The sequence below is a fragment of the Miniopterus schreibersii genome (assembly GCF_964146895.1).
Source record: "Miniopterus schreibersii genome assembly, chromosome: 16".
In the NCBI taxonomy this organism is placed as follows: Eukaryota; Metazoa; Chordata; class Mammalia; order Chiroptera; family Miniopteridae; genus Miniopterus; species Miniopterus schreibersii.
In genome coordinates this window covers 7,885,381-7,902,745 of record NC_138116.1, presented here as the reverse complement: position 1 = coordinate 7,902,745, position 17,365 = coordinate 7,885,381, and the positions used below count along the sequence as shown (strand labels likewise).

Below are 17,365 nucleotides of genomic sequence, written 5' to 3'. Positions count from 1 at the left end.
AAAAGAAAGAATGTAATACTATTGCACAAATTAACAATACAAGTCAATAAATTGGACAAAGGATAGATTTTTTTCATGCTAAACGCAGGAGTTCTTAATCAAATATGAAAAAGTATTAGGAGTACATGGAGCGACTGACATAAATAGTCATGGGGTGTTTTGATATGGTCTGTCTTCTGTCTTCCTTCACCAATCCTGCCAGACCCTTTGACTCTCCCACTTGTTGATGTTAAGAGTGTGTATATTTTAGGCATTCTAGGCTTCTACCTATCATAACACTATAGGCTGGTTAAATGAGCTGATGAAAAATCCTACTTGGTGCATGCCTCTGGGATCCCCTTTCTCCCCCACAAACCCTACACCTGTGTCTGGTCAGTGTGAGGAGTCCTCCCCAGGCTTGATCTGTCCAGTGAGGCTGGATTCAGATTCCTTCAAAATAATAATGATGGCAGCCAGGAAGCAGGAAATTCTTTCAACTGTCGTCTTTTGAAGAAATGTTCTTCAGTGGTTTTTATTGTAAATAGTTTTGCCAAGTGCAGTTGAGTCTCTGAAATAGAGAAAGCACCTTTGGTGTGAGTATAATAATAATAAGGAAACCCATTTCTAATGGAATTCTTATAGTTAGGCCCGTTCACAAATCAAATGATTCTTACAGGGCAAATTTGAACTACCATTGAATAAAATACAGGGTGTCCCCCCCAGAATGTATACAGACTTTAACAGCTGATAGCTGTAAATGCGATTACATTTTAAAAATGAAATGTATTTTAATAAACACTGCCTTCAAAGTGCGTATACATTTCTTGGGACACTGTGTATGTATGTCGAAACATGGTAAATTAGAATCCTCTATTCCAGATTATCAGTTCTTAAAAAGTGTGAATGTGATATAACGTAAGTTCTAAAAGATAATCAGTCAGCAGACTCATTATTTAGAGAACATAGTGTGTTCAGATTTTTCCACAGTTGGTATTAACAGTCTGCTTTTTCTGTTGTTGTTTTGAACTGCTGTTTTCTCCTCTTACTAAAATCTTTTGTGTAAAAGCCAGCAGAGCTTAGGGCATCTTTTCCATTTGGAAACTGCTGCAGACAGCAGACAATGGGATTTGAATTAAAAAATAAAAGCTTTGAGTTTGTTTTTGAAAGTGAATTGCTGTTTCAAAAATGAGGCCCATGAGAGAAAATGGAACAGACTTAAACTTAAAAGAAAATAGCTTCACACTGTTTCTTTCACTTTGAAGGACTTTTTTTTTACTTCATTTAAGATTGCTTAAATAACCCAATTTTTACTCCATTGGTGAAGTCCACTATACGTGTTAGCTGGCAGTAATTAGTTGTGTAAAATACACTTATTTTAATTGTGAAAGTTTAGTACTCTGTTAGAATTATTTCTGTGTATATGTATATATTCACATTTAAAAAGGAATGATGTTCTGTATTTACCTATTCTCTGTGAAACAAATAAATGACTGAAAAAGACAGCTATATTTTTGAAGTATTGGCAGCAATTGTAAAGTGAAGCTTTTTAATCTTGTAAACTGACTGCATGGATGTCAGCTAACCGGTTTCTCCTGGGGGTTCCTCTGGCCAACTCACTTTTGTAGTTAATTTTTCCCCTCTTGAAAATACACCCTCATGAAATGGTACTTGCTGCTAAATATCTGGCTTTCAATTTTATTCCTTTCTCTTTATAATGGTTAGCTACATGATATTAGCTTTATACTTGGAAAACCCACTGGCTTGCCATGAAAACAAAATTCTGAAACACTGCTGTTGACTAGTGAGGTTTCTTCTGGCCCCTAGAACAATTAAAATTGGTTAGCAGTGTCTTACACCCTTAGAGACTATACATTCAGTTCATCATCCTGGTATTGCTATTGAATTAGTGAAAAAAAATTCTTAAGTTACCAAGAGAGAAGAATGCCAGCTGGGTATATTTGTTCCATTAAGTTTAGCTGGGTAACAAGCAGACTTAAAGAAGCAGAGACTCAGCATACAGACTGTTCATTGGGACTTAGACATTTGTGGTCTTGTCCTTTAAGGGTCATGCTTGCTCACGTAATTTTAAGTAAGTTTTCTTAGGCCAGTGTTAAGATGATAGATTCAATATAAATGGAAGCATTTCTCTCAGTTATTTTTTGATGGCAATGAAGGAATCTCTCTTCCCTTTTAACATTTGGAATTTTCACAAGATCAGGTAGAAGAGGTAAATTTCAGAATTATTAATCAATTCCAAATGACAGCATCCAAAGCTGTACAAGTATTTGGCTTTGAAAAACAAAATTACACAAACAAAAAATCCTCCCAAACCCAAATTATTAAAAGAAATCTTAACTTTTACCCTTAAATGCTTAATAGACTAGTAACTGAAACTTTTTCCTAATAATATTCATCAATGACTAATCTCTTTTGCAGAAGGAAAGTAAGCCAGGAAAAAAAAAATCTCTGAGAACACTGGACCAGAAAACATGTCATTCTTTCTGTATTTTGCTGATTTTAATGGTTATCAATTGTGAAAATGGTAACATTATTTTTTAATTCCTCAATTGTTTTAATGACTTACTGGCTAAGGATTCAACAGACTTTTTCATTCTTCCATCCATTTATCAAAAATTTATGAATGCTAGCGCTGTATCAGCCATTGTAGATTCTGGGAATTTAGAGATTAAGACGTTTGTGGCTTGTGTGAGAGACCAGTGCATAAAAGTGTATGATTACAGTAGGTGGTATAACTAGTGGGATAAATAGGTCATTAAGGGGACACAGAGGAGAGATATCGAAGGTAGCCCAGTGAGTTATGCATTTATTTGCAATTATGTCTTCTTTGTGTAACTGAATTTTTCAAATATTTACTTGTTAAATGTTATTAGTAATTAATTTAACAAGGTCACTAGCCATTAGGTCAGATATACGATTCATTTTTATTTCTATCAGTAGCCAACGAATTGAAAATAAACCTTGTAAAAGACATCACAGTACCAGGAAGCCTCACTTACCTAAGAATAAATCTCACAAAAGCTCTGCAAGGCCTCTGTTTCAGAAACTAGAAAATACTATTGAGAGAAACCAAAGACGACCTACATAAATTGAGGGATGTATCATGTATATGGATTTGAAAACTCAATGTTAGACAAAGGTCACTCCCTAAATTAATCTACAGAAGCCACACAATTCTAAAAGTCAAAACGTTGGCAGTGCTTCTAGGGCGGGAGTGAGGGAGACTGACAAGCTGATTCTAAAATGTGTATGAAAATGCAAAGGGCTAAGAATAGCTGTGGCAATCTGTGAGAGGAACACGGCTGGAGAACCCACACTGCCAGATCCTGAGGCTACTAGTAAGCTATAGTAATTAATACAGTGTGGTTTGGGCACGAGGGTGACCACTGTTACCGAAGAAAGAAGCCAGAAATAGACTCACACGTATGATCAAGCGGATTCCTGCCAAAGGAAGCATTGCAGTGCAGCAGGGAGAGAATGGTCATTTAATAAACACTGCCAATTGGATGGCCAGATGGAAAACCAGAATCTTGCCCCTTGTCTCGCTGCATCCACAGAATGAATTCTGGGATTGTAGATAGACCGTGATAGGCAAAACAGTGACACTTGCCGAAGAAAAGGTAGGAAGGTTTTGGCAAGGATTTTCTAAATAGAAAACAAAAAAGGCATACAAAACTATATTGTTAAATTTAACTTCATTTAAGAAACAACAACAAAAACACAATAACCTTGTGTTCATCAAGAGACCAGTGGGAAATGAAAGGGCAAGCTCAGAGCGAGAGAAGATATTTGCAATTCAGATATCGAGCAAGAAGTTTATGTCCAAATAGCTAAAACTGCTACAAATCAGTAACAAAAGCACAGGCATTGGACATATTGTCTGTCATACCAGTTAGTGATGATCTCTCACAAAAGAACTCTAGATATAATCAATTATTGTGTTCATTGATTTTTCCTGTTAAGGATATTAGTCTTACTCTTTTTTTTTTTTTTTTTAAGTGAAAGTGAAAGTTTATCAAAGGAGAGACAAAAGCTCCCACCTCAGTGAGAGGGGTCCCGAACAGGCAGCCCTAGTCTTAGTCTTTAAAGCAGAGAAATAATTATCTGTCTGCCTGCTAGCCTACTTACCTACCTATCTCTACATATATCTGAAAATATTTGAAGGACAATTTCTTACCATTTATCCAAATATGTATGAAATGCATTAAAATATATTTTGAATGGCATGTTTCTAAACAATTGTATATATACTGGTCTAATACGAAGTGTACGTGTTAAATTACTGAGCATTTAGTAGCGCAGATACTGCGCTAGAGAAAGAGCAGTAACTTCTGACCGTATATGACAGGTCCTGCCAGATGCTGGTCCAGTGTTCATTCGTACTTGTAGGGCGACATTAGACACAGCTTTAAAACCACCGCCTCTGGCCTTGTAGACGGAGCTTGCCTTTTCTGAATGTTGTTCCAGTGCAAACAATATAATTAATTGGCTACTGACAGGATCCTTCGGGAAAGCCCCTTAAAAGGGTATTTGGCTCGGCTAGTATGGACCCTTGGCCCTTCTCCCTTCCCCATCACCCTCTGCCCTCTCCTTCCCAGATGTTCAGAGCTGCAGAAGCCATTTCACACCCATTAGGGGGAGGCTGAGTGGCAGAGTCCTTCACCCCGACATCCCTGAACTCCCAGTACAGCAGCCCATTTCTGGACTCTGTTACATGAGGAAAACATAAAGGGCCTATGTTGCTTAAGCTGTGCATACCTGGGTTTTCTTACAGTACATGGAGTGAAAGTAATGCCCAAGGCACCTTGTAAGGAGACTCCTGCACCCTCCTTTTGCTTTAAACGCGCGCCGTTCACAGAGACACAGCCAAGGCCTTTGCCGCTTCTGATTTGACCACCAAGACTCAGGTGGAGGTTTGTGGAAGCCGGAGTTACACAGCAAAGGAGCGTGGTGGTGTTTGTTTCGAACACTTGAAGTTGAATGGAATATGGAATGACCATGATAAAGCAGAAGCTTTTGTATCTATGGCAACTGAGAATTCTATGTTTCTATCAAGCTTTAAGTATTTCACAAGAATTGTTTTTGATTATTTTGTTAAATTGTGGAATAAGAATGGAGTGGGCTCTTGCATTCTCAGTCAGTATAATCTAAAAAAAACCATGTTTCATTATCTTATAGTATCGGTTATTATTTATTTGGAGTTTTTCTTAATGTTTAGGCATAAAAGGTTGTTTCATGTGCTTTCAATTGTCTGCTATTTTGATTATAGAAAATAATTCTGGTTTTTGATAGAAGATATTCTATTTTACAAATGTGGAGTATATGAAGCTCTATATATTTTTAAGTATTTAATATTTGAAATATTTATTATTTATTTTAATATTCAATCTGTGCTGAAGACAAATAAGAACCAAAAATCAACTTCATATGAAGGTCTCTCTTAAAAGTACTGAAGAAACCATGTTTCCCCCCGGCTCATCTTCTGTTTTCTTCCCCTCTTGCTTTTCCCTGCCCTTTCATTCATCCGTAAGGACTGAATCCATATTTATTCTGCAGACCAAGCCAATTGGTTAATAAGTAAGATACAAAAAAAAAGAATTATGCCACAGTGCCTTTTACTTGGGAGCTCAGGATCTGGATGAATGAATGAAGCTCAGACGTTGGAAGTACTTCCACACTACAGAGGAAAACACAGTGTCCTAGAAAAGGAGAGATGTGACGGCCCGGAGCACAGAGAGGACGACACTCCTGTCACTTGGAGGGATTAAAGAGCACCTCAGAGAGGAGAGGAGACTTGAGTCGGCCTTGAAGATGGACTGTTTCATGGGGAAAAACATGAAGCGGCTTTCTGATAGTGGGAGGGTCAAGAATAGCCCTGGTGTGCTTGGGAAAGACCAAGGATATTGGAGTATAGGAAGCGTAGATTGCAGGGGACAAATTAAGGAGCCACCTGCTCGAGGTTTAATGTGAAAGCATTGAAGGGGAGCCTTGAAACCCACATCCTGAGTTAGAGACAAACGAAAACAAAGTGGGCTTGGCTGTGTGACCTTTAATAATTTCTTAGTACATTTATTGTTGACCACAAGACTGATCATCTAGCATCAACCATCTTAGAACTTAGTCAAGTATATATTAATTTTAATTTTCCTGACTTAAACTGTTAAAATATACCAAAATAACTGATATATCTTTTATTATCTTTATCATCTTTAAGTGCGTCATTATGATTGGTGGGGTATTTAAAATATGTCATTTTAGTGAATGGACAGATTAAAAGATGGAATACAATTTTTGGTCTAAAAATTTGATGTTTGATTTTTTTATTTTGTAGATGGAAAAAGTGGAAGCAGATCTAACTAGATCTAAGTCTCTTCGCGAGAAACAGTCAAAGGAGTTTTTGTGGCAGATGGAGGATGTGAAGCAGCGATATGAGCAGCAGGTAGGCCTTTCATTCTGGCGACGTCAGCTGATTCTTAATGCGTGCATAACCCCTTTCAAATACCTCTCATATCACACAGCCTCTGCACAATGGAAAGAATTCTAGAACATTATTACCAGTATCTGTGAAATACTGAAAATATTTGTTTCAATAAAATCCAGCGACATTTTCAGCCTTGGTGTTAATAAAAATTCAAAATAGAGTTGGCAATAAGCCATCTAAAGTTGGCAAAAGTTTAGTAGAATTGGTCTTTTCATATATTGCTAGTGGCATCATAAATTAATGCAGCCTTTTTGGAAAGATTCTGGTATCTACCGAGGGTCATGAGAAATGTTTACACCCTCTGGCCCAATCATGCCTAACCTCAAGAATCAGACAGAAATATGGTTCCGTTAGAAGATCGTCTGCAGAAAGTCTGTGGCGGAGCAGGTGTAGGGATGTGAGCGGTATAAGGTGGGGGTAACGAGGAATATAGAAACCCCTGGGATGCTGGGATAAAGGAGGCGAGAGACACGGTATCCAGGAAATTGTTTATACATCAGGCAGTATACGGAAAACATCAGTTCTGGTTGCCCATTTTACGTAGGACACTGACGGACTCATACATGTTCAAAGGAGTACTTCTATCATATAGAAAAGTTTGGAACCATGTCAGGACATTTTGCCAAGAGAAGACAAGACTAAGGAGAATTAAATATCTATTTTTAAATTCTACGTCTGTAATTGAGGAAATGTTACTATTGGGCTATGTGATAATCCTAACAGCTAACAGCCAGTAGGGCCTTCCTTCTCTGGGCCAGGCGCCGTTTCTGCACACTGTCCTTGCCTTCAGCACGTCCCACCCCACAGTGGTCTGGGAAGCGGGTACCACCATCTCCTGCCCCCATATTCTAAGACTGGAGCACATTGGTTAGTAACTGGCCGAGGTCTCGCACAGTAAGTAGGCACTAGAGTCAGAACCTGCACCTGAGCCAGGCTTTTTGTCTACGCCCTAGCAGACTCCATGGAGTCCGGGAGCAGAAGGTGACCCCGAGTGTAGATGGTACTATGAGGAATGTTTTGAGTCATTCCAAAGTGGTTCTTTCCTACAGAATCAAGTGTGCAGTTTCTCAGGAGCCGGTACTTTCTCCCCCTGAATGTGGGAATAGCAGTTGGAGTGTTGCGGAGGGATGTGCGCATGGAAAGGGCTGTCCTCCGCCACAGTCCCCTCCAAGGTCCCCTCCACTGCCAGCGATCATGATCTGGGCCTTTGTCTGACTAGACCTCAGCCCCTGTGTGTCTGTGACTGATGCAGACATTGCTGGTTCCGCCCCTAACTCCCTACCTCCCTCCCTTTCCAGCTGCACTGTCTTACCTTGGGGCTTCCCATGGCCTTCTTAGTTCCCGGTCAAGTGCAAGTGTGACCATTTTTCTATTACCTTCCTTTCTCTACAATATAAAAATCTTAAACGTTTAAATCTTAAGTGGCTGTAGCATTTCATACTGCGGGATGTTTAGATGCCGATCCCCAGGCTCCTCGGACGGGGCGCTGGGCCCCGGGGTGGTGGGCCCGTGCCGGGTGATGGAAGCTGTGTTCGTTTCCTGGAGGGGCGCGTTCACAGGATTATTTGTGGGAAAGCACATAGTTTCACTGTTGAGGTAACATTTATTTTAAAACAAACATAGACTTTCCTGTTTTGTAAAATGCAAAGTTCTCATGAATTTTTCAGAGAAAATAGGGCATTTCAAAGAAACTTCCAGCTTGCCCTCAGATCCCCCAGGGGGTACCATTCATGTTCACTGCTGCTGGGGAACTTTGGGGAAAAGTTTTAGAGGCACTTATCCGGTTTTATCCTTGCATTTTATAGTGAGGAAATGGACATCCAGAGAAATGAATAACTTGTGCCTTCTGGGCCTAAGTTTCCTTACTCAGTTTTAATTTTTGAGCCCCTCTCATATAGAAAGCATCACGCCAGGAACTGTAATGAGGAGGGAAAAAGCAAAGAGGTATTTAAAAATATTTTAGCCAGAATAAAGGCATAAAATGTGCAGATGTGGAGAGAAAAACATCAAACGCGTGGGATAAACACTCGCACAAATATCCTGTGAAGCCCCAGCTTTCATCAAGATTTCCTGTTTCTTTCCTGTGTAACCCACTGAAACAAAAAGACAATTCTAATTGTCTTTTCACGAACCTCATTCAGGTTGGTGAAAAACAACGGAGCGGACATGCTAGGGTTCCTGGTGGTGAGGTGGTTCTGCTTTTTGGCAATCCCATCATTCTCTAACTTTAGCTTTATATTCTCTTTTCACTGCAGAGCCTTTAGGGGCAATATAGTTCAACAGCTAGACAAGTGCTGAGATTCTCCAGAATGAATAAATATTTGGTGTTGATTATAAAAAAACAGTGAAGGATCAGCCCCTTACATGTTACCGTAAGGTAAAATACATTAAAATACACAAATAAGACACATTTTTACCAACAATGTTGAACTCTTAGGGGGTGTATTCTTCCTTAATGAATGTTTCTGATTTGAGTGGCAGGAGTGGAGCATCATGAAACCAAGAGGACAAAGCTGCTTAATGCACTTGGCTACCTGAATCCTTCCTGGGGATTTTGATTGAGATCTGACAGATAACACAGAAAATGTAGCAAATTTTTCAAAAAGTTTTAAAAGCGCAGGGTAATTATTGTCGCTTATCACCTGCAGGTGCTGGGTAGGTGTTCGAAGTGGTAGCTGGGAAAGGAAACCACAGAGCGTGGTACCTGCTTCCAGCACAGCCTTCGTTTCTCAGCTTTCCTTCGTCGTCACTGCCGCGCTCCCAGCCTTCAGCCCGCAGTGCGCCCTGAGCTTCGGGGCTTCAGCGGGGCCTGCCTTGGCTGCTGGTGGTTGCCTGGAGAAGAAAAGGCACAGAGAAGCAGTGCATGCTGGCAGGCCCTTGCTCCATCTCTGATAGCAGTTAGCACAGCATTATTAAACTTTTAAATGAAGAGAAGCCGCATGACTAAAGCAACTGTTGACTGGCAGGTTGCATGGGTGGCTCTTTGTGTTGTAGCAAATATGGCCACCCAGAGATGACAAATTCTATTTCTGCTCTTGATGCACTGCTGACTTTTTACTTTTGTGTGTGTGTGCCTGTTTCTATTAAGAAGTTGTTCAGAACATCAGACCATACTGTGGTATGTTCTGTGCTAAAATGTACTTTTCCTCTAACTCCAAGGTCTCAAAGCAGATTGTTTCTAAGTTTATCTTTAAGGGAGTCTTTATCTCTCATTAGATGTAATGTCCAATAGCACATTTTATGTCATAACTGCAATTTTTAAAAAAAGATCCCAACATCTTTTAGCAAGGCCATAAAATCAGTCCAGTGAAATGGTGCTAACTTTGCAATAGACTGTTCCACTTCAGCTAAATTTCTGGAGCTCTGGAGAATTTGGTAACTTATTTTGACATTTCAAGTGTGCTGTTTTGCAAATGCAGATGGGAAACTACTCAGAGACATGACCCGGTGATCTAAGTCTGTATCTCTTAAATGGAAAAACCAGGGCATGATGCTCTTGTCTTTGAGTATGGATCTTACTGCCGTGAGTCTTATGAACTATGTAAAAGTAGTGCTAAATTTCACAAAAAGCAAATGTGTTCACAGGGAGCCCTTGAGTGGGAGGAGGTGGGATGAACTGAAGTGTTACCCGGAGCCCTATAGAAAAGCTCCTGTATTTCAGTGGCTAACACTTCAAAGCAAAGTGCCCTTGAACTCCTGTTAGTCTGATGTGTATAATTAATTGTTCACAATGTTGAACTGACCTTTGTCTCTTCCTTAAATAGGCAGCATATTCACAATAGTTGGTAATTTTACTATTTACAATTCTCCATTTCAGTGGAAAACCATGGTCCTTCAAGTTTCTAGATCTAAGTTCACAGTTCACAGACCCATAACCCATGTGTTTGAAGGGAGACTATGTCCCTTGATAAAGATATTCCCTCAAAGGGAGCTGTCACCATTTGACATGATAACTTCACTCAATGTAGGAAGCAAAAATTCTACCCAAATCTTACCTTTTAGGAAGAACTATTGTTAATCTTATAGAGCAGGGGTGGGGAATGTCCTGCCTGCAGCCTGTATAGAGCCCTGCCCTCAAAATCATTTGGTCTGGCCCTGCCAAGGCAACCGCAGGCAGGGCTTGAAGTTCAATAAATCTAGGAGCTTTTTACACAGCTAATTTTTAAGTTGATAATTTTGTATGGCCTGTGAATGATGTTATAAATATCCAAATGGTGCTTTGCAGAAGACAGGTTCCCCAACACTGTTATAGAGCATCATTTCAGAAATTTATATGAGAGATAGATAAATAGATAAAAGAATAATTTTTTAGAAATAATATTTTTAGAAACAGGATCATGCTGTATTTGCCACTTATTAAAATATTTAATTTTATGTGAAATCAGTTTACGTAAAGAAACAAGGGGAATTGAAGGAATTTCTGAAATTTAGAAAATGTTTCTTTACTATAATGAGAGATGATTTCTTTGAACAGTAAGAAGTAGATTAAAAATACATTGAGGTTAGAGTCATTTTCAGAGTTTATGATTCAATTTTTGAGAGCATTAATTCACTCCATACTATAAAAAAATAAAATTACCATGCTTACACTTCCTTCCACCCACCCCTACCACTCTATTTTGTCAGTTATAGTATTATTTGTACATTGTGGAAGTTTGTAGCATTTATATTTTGTTCTATAACCATAATTCTCACAGTTATATACAGATAGTTTTTTAATTTGAATCAATTATATACCCACCACCAGGACTTTTAGCACAGCTTCTCCATATCTGAGTCCTTTATTTTGATTCATTTGTTAACTAGTGAGATATCATCATTAAATAGTGTTTTTTTCAAGAAGGGCTTCTGATTGTTGTATTCAGTGCATTTTTGTATGCTTGAGAAATCACTATAGTTTTGAAGGATAGCTTGGCTGGGAATAAAATTCTCTGGTCATCTTTCTGACCCTAAAGCTTTGTACACGTTATTCCACTATCTTGTGGCAACTACTTTTTGTTATTAATACAGATTCTTTAGCTATCTCCTGGTTGCCCAAATTTCCTCCTCAAGTGTTTTTTTTTTAGTAGTTGGGATTTTATAGTCTTTGTTTTTCCATGTTTGACTTTAGTTGTAGTGTCCTCAGCCATTCTTTTCCTCAATCTGAATCTGTTTTTCTTGGTATACAATATACGTCTTTGGTACACACATTCATCTCTCCATTCATTTCAGAGAAATTTTCTGATACCATATCTATGTATACACAGATTTCCTTTTTCTATTTTCTTTCTACTTCATCTTCTCACCTCCTTCTTGGGCCTTTACTATGATTCTCTCAAGTCTTTTGTCTATGTCAGTGATTAGATTTTCAGCTTATTATTGTTCCTACTTTGGAATTCTGTGATGGAGTTATTTTAATCCTTGGTTTGTTGTTTTATCTTTCCGTCTTGGAGTTCTCTTTCATTGCACTTGCATCCTTAATAAGTTATCCTATCACTCTACTCGTTTCTGATTTTTAAGGTATGTTTTCCTTCCTTCCAGAATGATGGGCCAGCCTTCCTTCTTTCCTCCCTTTTTTTGCTCAGTTCATTTTTCCCCCCGATGTAATAAATTTACAGTTGTCCAGATACTTTTTCCTTCATCTTGCTTGGGCTTAATGTGGGCAGCTCTGTCCAAATCTACTACTTGTTCTGATATAATATGCCTGAATTCTCTGGGACTCCTTTTCTGTCTTTATCTTCCTCCGAGCCTCAGCTTGAGGGCGTGGGTATTTTGTTGCATTTACTTTTCTATAGCTTGAGGTTATAAGGATGGAGGAGGAGAACTTGGAGCTCTGAGCAACTTCTGTTAGAGAAGCTAATATCTGCTCTCTTAACATTTTATTGATGTCCTACACCAGGGTTTGTGCTCTGTGTCGGAGGGTTTTTTCTTTTTTATGGGAGCTTTGAAGCCCATGATTCTGTCAGGAAGAATAAGCCCTAGTTTTTCACTTTCCCAGTTTTATTCATCTCTTTCTAGCAGCCATGTCTATCCCATGCAATTACCCTCCTATTTCCTGGCACAACAGGGAAAAGGGAATGATTGATCTTCAGTCTATTTCTCTCCAAAGCTGGGGTGTTAGAGAATATTCCCCACCATTATTTCAACTTAGCAGTTCTACCTCTGGGGGATGGAGACAGAATAGTAGGTCTTACCAAACCATGCCAGAACCTTCTCTTTCTTTCCTTGACTACCGCCTTTTGAAATTTACGGCCAAGATAATCCTCTTTCCTTGTTTGGTTGCTGCCAGTGAGTGCTCTCTTGTTTTGTTTTTAACATCTGTGTTTGTTTTCCTTTTTACAGTTTTCAGCTTCCCCTGCTATCTTTACCCAGGAGTTCCAGTGCCAGGTGTGTTCAGCATGAGGCACAAGTTGCCTTGGTCTAAGGTTGTTGCCTTATTGCTAAAACCAGTCCAGCAGCAGCTGAGTGACCGACTATCAGAGTGTTATAGGAAAGATTCCTGATTGAGATTAATGTTGTACTCAGGAGCCTCTAAATCACTCCAAGCTCTTCAACTTTCATATTTACATTCATTAGGGCTTTAACCCATTATACCAAGACTTGTAGAATATAGACTTAATCATTTGGTACATTTGAGCGTATTTTCGTTAGTATTTTGCACCATAATTTTCCTTTTTTGTGCGTTGGGTACTCTCTAGCACTTCTGTTATTTGTTTCTGGTTTCAGAATTTCGGACATTGAGGGATATTAGTGGATGTGTTGTGTACTGAGAAGTAATGATTCATTCCATCCCTTTTTCTTTTTCTGTATGAGATTATTAAAACACGTTCAGGCCATATTTGCTAGCACCAGTTTTACTGTAAAACAGCTACCAGGACTTAAAATATATATTCCAAGACCTCAGAGGCTTGGGTATCTAGCAGGGCCACCTTGGTCTTTCTCGGGGCCTGGAATGTGCCCCTGCCCTTGGCACTTCCGTGAAGCCTCTGTAGGAATGGGAACAGCATCATCAAGACTGCGAAGTGATTTTGTCTGGGATAGAGAGCTGTGCTGGCAGGGACTTCAGAACTCCAGAGCTTTACTCTTGAACTTCACATTCAGGGTGTGTGATGGGTAGCATAGTAGATGGAGCAGGACCCTTCTTTGCTTTCTATTCTGACCTACAAAGATGACAATTTCTCGTCCAAACCCCAGCCACCAAGCCATCAAGCTCAGTATCTAAAGGGATTGCCAGATGCTTGCAGGTGAGGGCTCATCACTTTCCTTGTCCCTGGAAGACATAGCAATCTGCTTTAGTGCCTGTAGAGTGGGCACTGCAAGTATAGTTACCTGGCCCACACTCAGTGCTTTTGGATTAGGGAACTTGAAACTATTCCTCCTATATTACTGGGATGTCTTTAGCCAGCCTTAACTAAGCAGGTTCCGTGGTGATGGTGCATCCTGTTTCCCCTGTAGCATATATTGTAGGCTCTGGACCACCTTGTCTTAGAGACCACATTAGCCACTCAACATTCATCCTTGTGGATGCTGTCTGTTTTTACATCCTCTGCATTTTCCATGATTCACCACCTCCTGGTCACCTCTGAGTCCTTTAAAAATTATTGTCAGTTAACCAGAAGTGCCTAGTAGTCCGAGGTAAGGAGGCTATATGCTAGTTCCTGTTTACCTTCGAGATGTGCCCATAAGTAAAGGACCAAACTGGGAAATCCAAGTATTCTTTTAACATTTCCATCTATGAAAGGGCCCAGGAACAACTAAGACCTTGAATTTAAACTTAGATCCACCTTCATGATGGCCTTTGTAATTATGAATCCATCATCAGGATGTTTCCAGAACATTTGGGTTTTTCTCCTGGACTCTCCCATTTATCAGGAGGAGACATACCTGCCAGAAGATCCTGACAGTGAAGAAACCTAGGCAAAGACCAGAAAGGGCTCATAGCATTTAGAAGTTGGCCAAGCAGTGTTGGTTCAAGAAGACAAGCCTGAGCTATTTGACTTTAAAAGGCTCCAGCAACTTGGAGATTTATTCATTAATTAGCATCACTGAACAACAGGCCTTGACAAAATAACAAACAAATAATAATTTATGACCATCCATGTTTAGGTTGAAATTCCATTATCTATTATTTCCTTTACTCCTGATTTTTTAGAATAAACTCAAATTTGAATATGGGCAGGGCCATCGATCTGTCTGTTAGAAAGAACTCTTTAACTGGCTCAGAAAGTTATTCTGAAAGTGCCTTATCCCCAAAGCCGGGAGAGAGATGGCACCATTACTAATGACCTCACAGCAACTTCCGGTCATGTGTCTTCTCTTGGGGGGTGGGGGAGAATCTGTAATTCTTGTGCCTTAATTATAGGTCAGTTGGTTACTTTTCCCTAAAGTGTTGAATCTGTCAGTTTTAAATCATACCCATTCTCCCAGTTTTTCTGAGGCTTTTTGAGGTCATAGTAGAACTTTCCACTTTTATTTCCTTTCAGTGTGTAACATACTTAAATGATTTTCAGTAAAATTTATAATTTTGTTATAATGATGCTTAATAGCATATCACTCAATAAAAATAATGCGCCCAAGGACTAAAAGCATTTACTCAATAATTCATACACTTGGCTGCCTGAAAAAAATGCGGTAATATCAATAAATTTTTAAATTCTCTCTTTTGTTGAGATTAACATTGTAGTTGTATGACCCACAGAATAAAACATGCACATTTATTTTAAATAATCAGAGAAAACTTTTCTTTACTACTTGATATAGTGTTTAAATAAACATAAATTCACTAGAATGCATCTTTATTCTCAGATGCAAAATAACTTTTTTCATATTGTTTTATACATTGTTTTGTTCTGATAAGCATATATATTCAAGAGGTAGTATACTTTTCTTTCTTCTAAATAGTATAATAAAAAATGTATGGTTGAATTCTCAATTCTCTAAGAAACATTACAAATCACAATCAGGAAACAAATTTTAAACCTGTGTTTAAACTAAAAGCAAATTTAAGTTGTGTTTTGATTCTTAATTTGCAAGTAGAGGGTGAGAACTGTAAATCTCAGAAGCAAATCACTTCTGAAATCGAGTGCGGCATGCGTGCCTGGAGAAATGACTGCTATAGCTTTAAGATAAGGTAGGCTGGTGATTCAGCGCACGAGACAGGATCGATTTGGAGCAGGCTCCTACTGTTAGCTTTTTTGAAGATGGATTCTCACGCCGAAAATAACACAACATATTCTAGATAACGGCAGTTTTTTCCACTGAAATCCACCAAAACTGAAGAAAAGTCCAAGTGACTGTTCTTAGCAGCTGTGTGGCCCGGAGCTCCCTGGGGAAGCTGGCTGCCTGCAGCCCCTTTTCACCACCTGCTTCAAAGGCAGCTGGCTGCCTATAGTTCGCAGGCCAGGTAGGGTGCCATTGTGCGCAGTCTGGGAGGATTAGTATCAAAGCTGCGGCCACCAGGCCCTTGGTCTCCGGCTGCCATTCAGGCCTGCAGGGAGAGGCTCAGACTGGCCAAGGTCACAGTCTCCAGTGTGGAGTGGACTGGGAAAGGATCCTGAGAATAGAATGCTTTTTCTGAAATCATGGCGCAAGCTTGCGGCACAGCAGGTGCCCTCCTGGAGCACATAACATCTGTTTGTGTTGGTGTACCGTGGCTGACAACGAGATAATAGAGCTTTGAAATTTATCATTTTATTTCTAGAAAGACAACTGTATATACAATAATCCAGATGCGTATTTAGCTCCGACCTTTTATTTGAAAATCGTAAAGAAAATGGACCGATTTCATTGCTGCTCGTACGTGTATATATTTAAGCGAAAAGCAAAGCGTACTAACTATTAACCATTTATAACCATTGCTGATCAGTAATATCCGAATTCGTGGGGAGGAAATACCTAGCATTCAACATAATTTTTTTTTTCAATGTTCAGGCGTTTGTGTCAACAGATTGCTGAAGGATTTACTGAATATGCCCAACTGTCTTGAATATTCGTGAATATTAGGAGATTTGGGTAACCCCCTCCCCCCCCAAATGAGAGTATTCAAGGGTGAGGTAATAATGACGCAAAAATAAAATTTTCAACTTGGACAAATTAGAGAAAAATTAAGCTGTCCGTGAGTTGTCATGACGACAAGGATGTTCTGTTGATGAACTGTCCTCCTCATTGTCCAATCAGATAGTAGAGCTGAAGCTGGAGCACGAACAGGAGAAGACGCACCTATTACAGCAGCACAACGCAGAGAAGGGGAGCCTAGTCCGGGACCATGAACGGGAAATTGAAAACCTGGAGAAACAGCTCCGCGCTGCCAATATGGAGCACGAAAATCAAATTCAAGAGTTCAGGAAGCGAGATTCACAGGTAATTATCAATACCATTTCATAGGACGGGCATCTTTTAAAAAGTCATCAGCGTTTAATGTTCTCTTATGATTCTTGTTGGTGCACGCTGTTTGATCATTTGCAAAACTGACATATAAATGTGATTTTTTTTTTGTTTTCTTTCCTCCGCCCCCCTCCTCGTTTGAGGGATGAATGAGGCTTTAACTACAGAAACCACAGGTAGCCAGATTAAAAATCCCATGGTGCGCTATAACTTGGCCCCTTTTTTATAATCTTGTCTCAGTTCCTTTCATGATGGATTTTTTTAAAGGTAGCTGCCCCTTCCCCCTCCCCTCAGCCTTAGCAAATCCCTATGAAATATATCAGCCTCACTCCTGGCTTTTTGTTTTAATCTCTGCAGGTAATCAAGCAGCTGATTTAAAATTTGCTTTTGCTTCCTAGTGATGCTTTTTTTCATTAGACTCTATGTTTGATTAGATCACTCAGATGGTAATTGATAAAAATGACTCCAGCGAAGGGCTCTTTCCCATCAGGTCTGTTGCTTTCCCTTCGTGCACGGAACACATGC

General features: G+C 39.5%; 1 protein-coding gene across 1 annotated transcript in view; it reads left to right on the top strand.

Annotated features, from left to right (window-relative positions):
- Positions 1–17,365, top strand: part of CEP112 (centrosomal protein 112) — a 217,300-nt gene that overhangs the window by 79,789 nt on the left and 120,146 nt on the right. The window contains exons 19-20 of the mRNA XM_081162815.1: positions 6,329–6,436; positions 16,634–16,816. Coding sequence (XP_081018941.1) covers positions 6,329–6,436; positions 16,634–16,816 — 291 coding nt within the window. The remainder of the gene's footprint in view (positions 1–6,328; positions 6,437–16,633; positions 16,817–17,365) is intronic.